The 2,484-nt window shown below is 39.1% G+C and overlaps 1 protein-coding gene across 2 annotated transcripts in view; it reads left to right on the plus strand.

Annotated features, from left to right (window-relative positions):
• The window catches only part of Ccnt1 (cyclin T1), a 28,342-nt gene that overhangs the window by 10,867 nt on the left and 14,991 nt on the right, over window positions 1–2,484 (plus strand). For both annotated transcript variants that reach the window (XR_001175163.1, XM_013018784.1), the window contains exon 4: window positions 1,610–1,670. Coding sequence is in view for 1 of the 2 variants with exons in the window: in XM_013018784.1 (XP_012874238.1) it covers window positions 1,610–1,670 (61 nt within the window). In the remaining variant the exon portion in view is untranslated. The remainder of the gene's footprint in view (window positions 1–1,609; window positions 1,671–2,484) is intronic.

A 2,484-nucleotide genomic window follows, 5' to 3' on the forward strand; every position in this document is an offset into this window, starting at 1 on the left:
GCTCTACCACTGAGCCACCTTCCCAGCCCCAACACTCTGACACTTGAGCCATGCCTCCTGTACCTCAATTTTGTTTTGAGGTGCATTTCCTTTATGGCTAGGATTGCTGAACATTTCTAAATGTATTTATTAGCTTTCTTATTCAGAGAAGTATCTGTTTAGGTCTTTTACCCATTTATTAATTGGGTTATTCTGTTGGAGAATCTTTTGGGGGCAGTATCTGGTTGTAGCTCAGGATGACCTTGTATTTGGGATTTTTTTTTTTTGCTTCCGCCTCATGATTGCTATGATTACTAATACCTCTTACTAATAATAGCCCTTATTGATAACAAAGGTTTTTTTTGTTTGTTTGTTTTTTTTGTCTGGGCCTGAGCGCTGTCCCTCACCCCTTCAGCTCCTCAGCACAAGGCTGACCCTCTACCACTTGAGCCATAGAGCTACTTCTGGTTTTCTGAGTGGTTTATTGGAGATGAGTCTCATGGACTTCCCTGCCAGGGCTGGCTTTGAACCGTAATCCTCAAATCCAGCCTCCTGAGTAGCTAGGATTACAGATAACAGAGTTTTTTGTTCTGTACTGTTGTTTAGGTTTGAGACTAGTTCATAGAATTAACAAAAATACAACAAAACAAAGTGTTAATCATTATTATGACAAACTGCCTGAGAAAACAATTTAAGGTTTCTGAGGTTTCAGTCCATGGTCAACTTGGTTGTGTTGCTCAGAACATCATGGTGAGGAGCCTGTACTAGAGCAAGGTGGCTCACTTATTTTGTGGTACACAAGAGATGGAGAGTGCTAGGGACAAGGTACACTATTATAGAACATACCTCCAGGGACTTCTTTCTTCATCTACTTCTTAGTTTCTACCATCTCCTAATAATGCCATCAAATTCTGAATCCATCAATGAATAAGTCCACTGATACAGAGACCCTTCATGATGTAATCACTATCCAAAAGCTCATCAGCTGCTACCAATCCTCTGTGTGTGTATAGGTATGGGTGGGGGTGGGAGGAAGACAGAGAAAGAGAGGGGAAGATATTGGGGTTTGAACTTAATTTAGGGTCTTGTTAGTACTCAAGTTTTCTACCACTTTAGCTACTTCCAGCTGACAATTTATACTAAGCACATGAACCTTTGGGGGGGTACATCTTGTGTTCAAACCACATCTAAGTACTAACATTCTCCAAAATGTATTTACATTAATTACTCAGTTGATCTCTGGTTCTTATGAGGTGGTCAGGAAAAGATGTTTTATCCTCTAGATGGAAAAGAAAACTAGCATAAAGCCTTGTTAGATTTATTAAAAACAAAATTGAGCTGGGCCCTGGTGGCTCACGCCTGTGAGCCTAGCTATTTAGGAGGTTGAGATCTTGAGAATCACTGTTCAAAATTACCCTGGGCAGGAAAGTATGGAGACGCTTACCTCCAATTAACTACCAAAAAGGTGGAAGTGGACTTGTTTTTGTTTTTATATAAAGGGAACTGTATATTGGGATAGGTATAAGAAATGTATTTTAGTGTTTCACTTTTCCTGGGATAGGATGTTAAAATTGTTTAAATTTTTATATTGTGTGCCTTTTGAGAGAATAATTTGTTTTCTCATCTGTAGGCTTACCTGCAGCAAGTTCAAGATCTAGTGATTTTGGAAAGCATAATTTTGCAGACTTTAGGTAAGTTTATTATGTTTTTAAATGTAAAAAAATATATGTGACATAATGACTGGATATTAATATTTATAAAATAGAAAATGAATAAAATCTTTTGGCAAGATGTTTTGCAAGTTTAAATTTGTTTCTAAATAAGGATGGTTATAGACTCATAATTTAACCCTGGACTATATCTTAAAGGGAATGAAGGACAGTTGACCCTTGAAACAGCAGTTATTGAGGTTTTTATTTTATTTTCCCTATGCTTAGTACTTTTTAACCCGATAGTGACAAAACAAAGGAACTTTTTCTTTTTTTTTGTTGGTTGTGGATCTTGAACTCTGGGCCTGGGTGCTGACCCTGAGCTCTTCAGCTCAAGGCTAGCACTCTACCTCTTGAGCCACAGAGCCACTTCCTGCTTTTGCTGTTAATGTGGTATTCAGGAATTGAACCCAGGGCCTCATGCATGCAAGGCAAGTGCTCTACCACTGAGCCACCTTCCCAGCCCTAGGAACGTTTTCTTACCATGATTATTTCAGTCTTTCAGGCATTGTTGGATAAGAATATTTTGCTTATAAATTTGGTAACCAGTGTTTGGCTAACAGTGAAAGTCTTAGGGTTGAATAGACAAATCTAATGATGGGTAGCAAATAGGGAATTTTTTTTATTTTGGAGGGAGGGGTGTGTGTGTGTGTGTGTGTGTGTGGTGTGGTGTGGTGTGCGTGCGTGCTTGCGTGCATGCATGCATGCATGCGTGCGTGCATGTGTGTGTGTGTGTACTGGAACTGAAGCTTTTAAGTTGGAGCCTGGGTGCTGGGCTTAGCTTTTTTTTTTTTTT

The sequence above is a fragment of the Dipodomys ordii genome, unplaced genomic scaffold (assembly GCF_000151885.1).
Source record: "Dipodomys ordii isolate 6190 unplaced genomic scaffold, Dord_2.0 Scaffold42, whole genome shotgun sequence".
NCBI lineage: Eukaryota > Metazoa > Chordata > Mammalia > Rodentia > Heteromyidae > Dipodomys > Dipodomys ordii.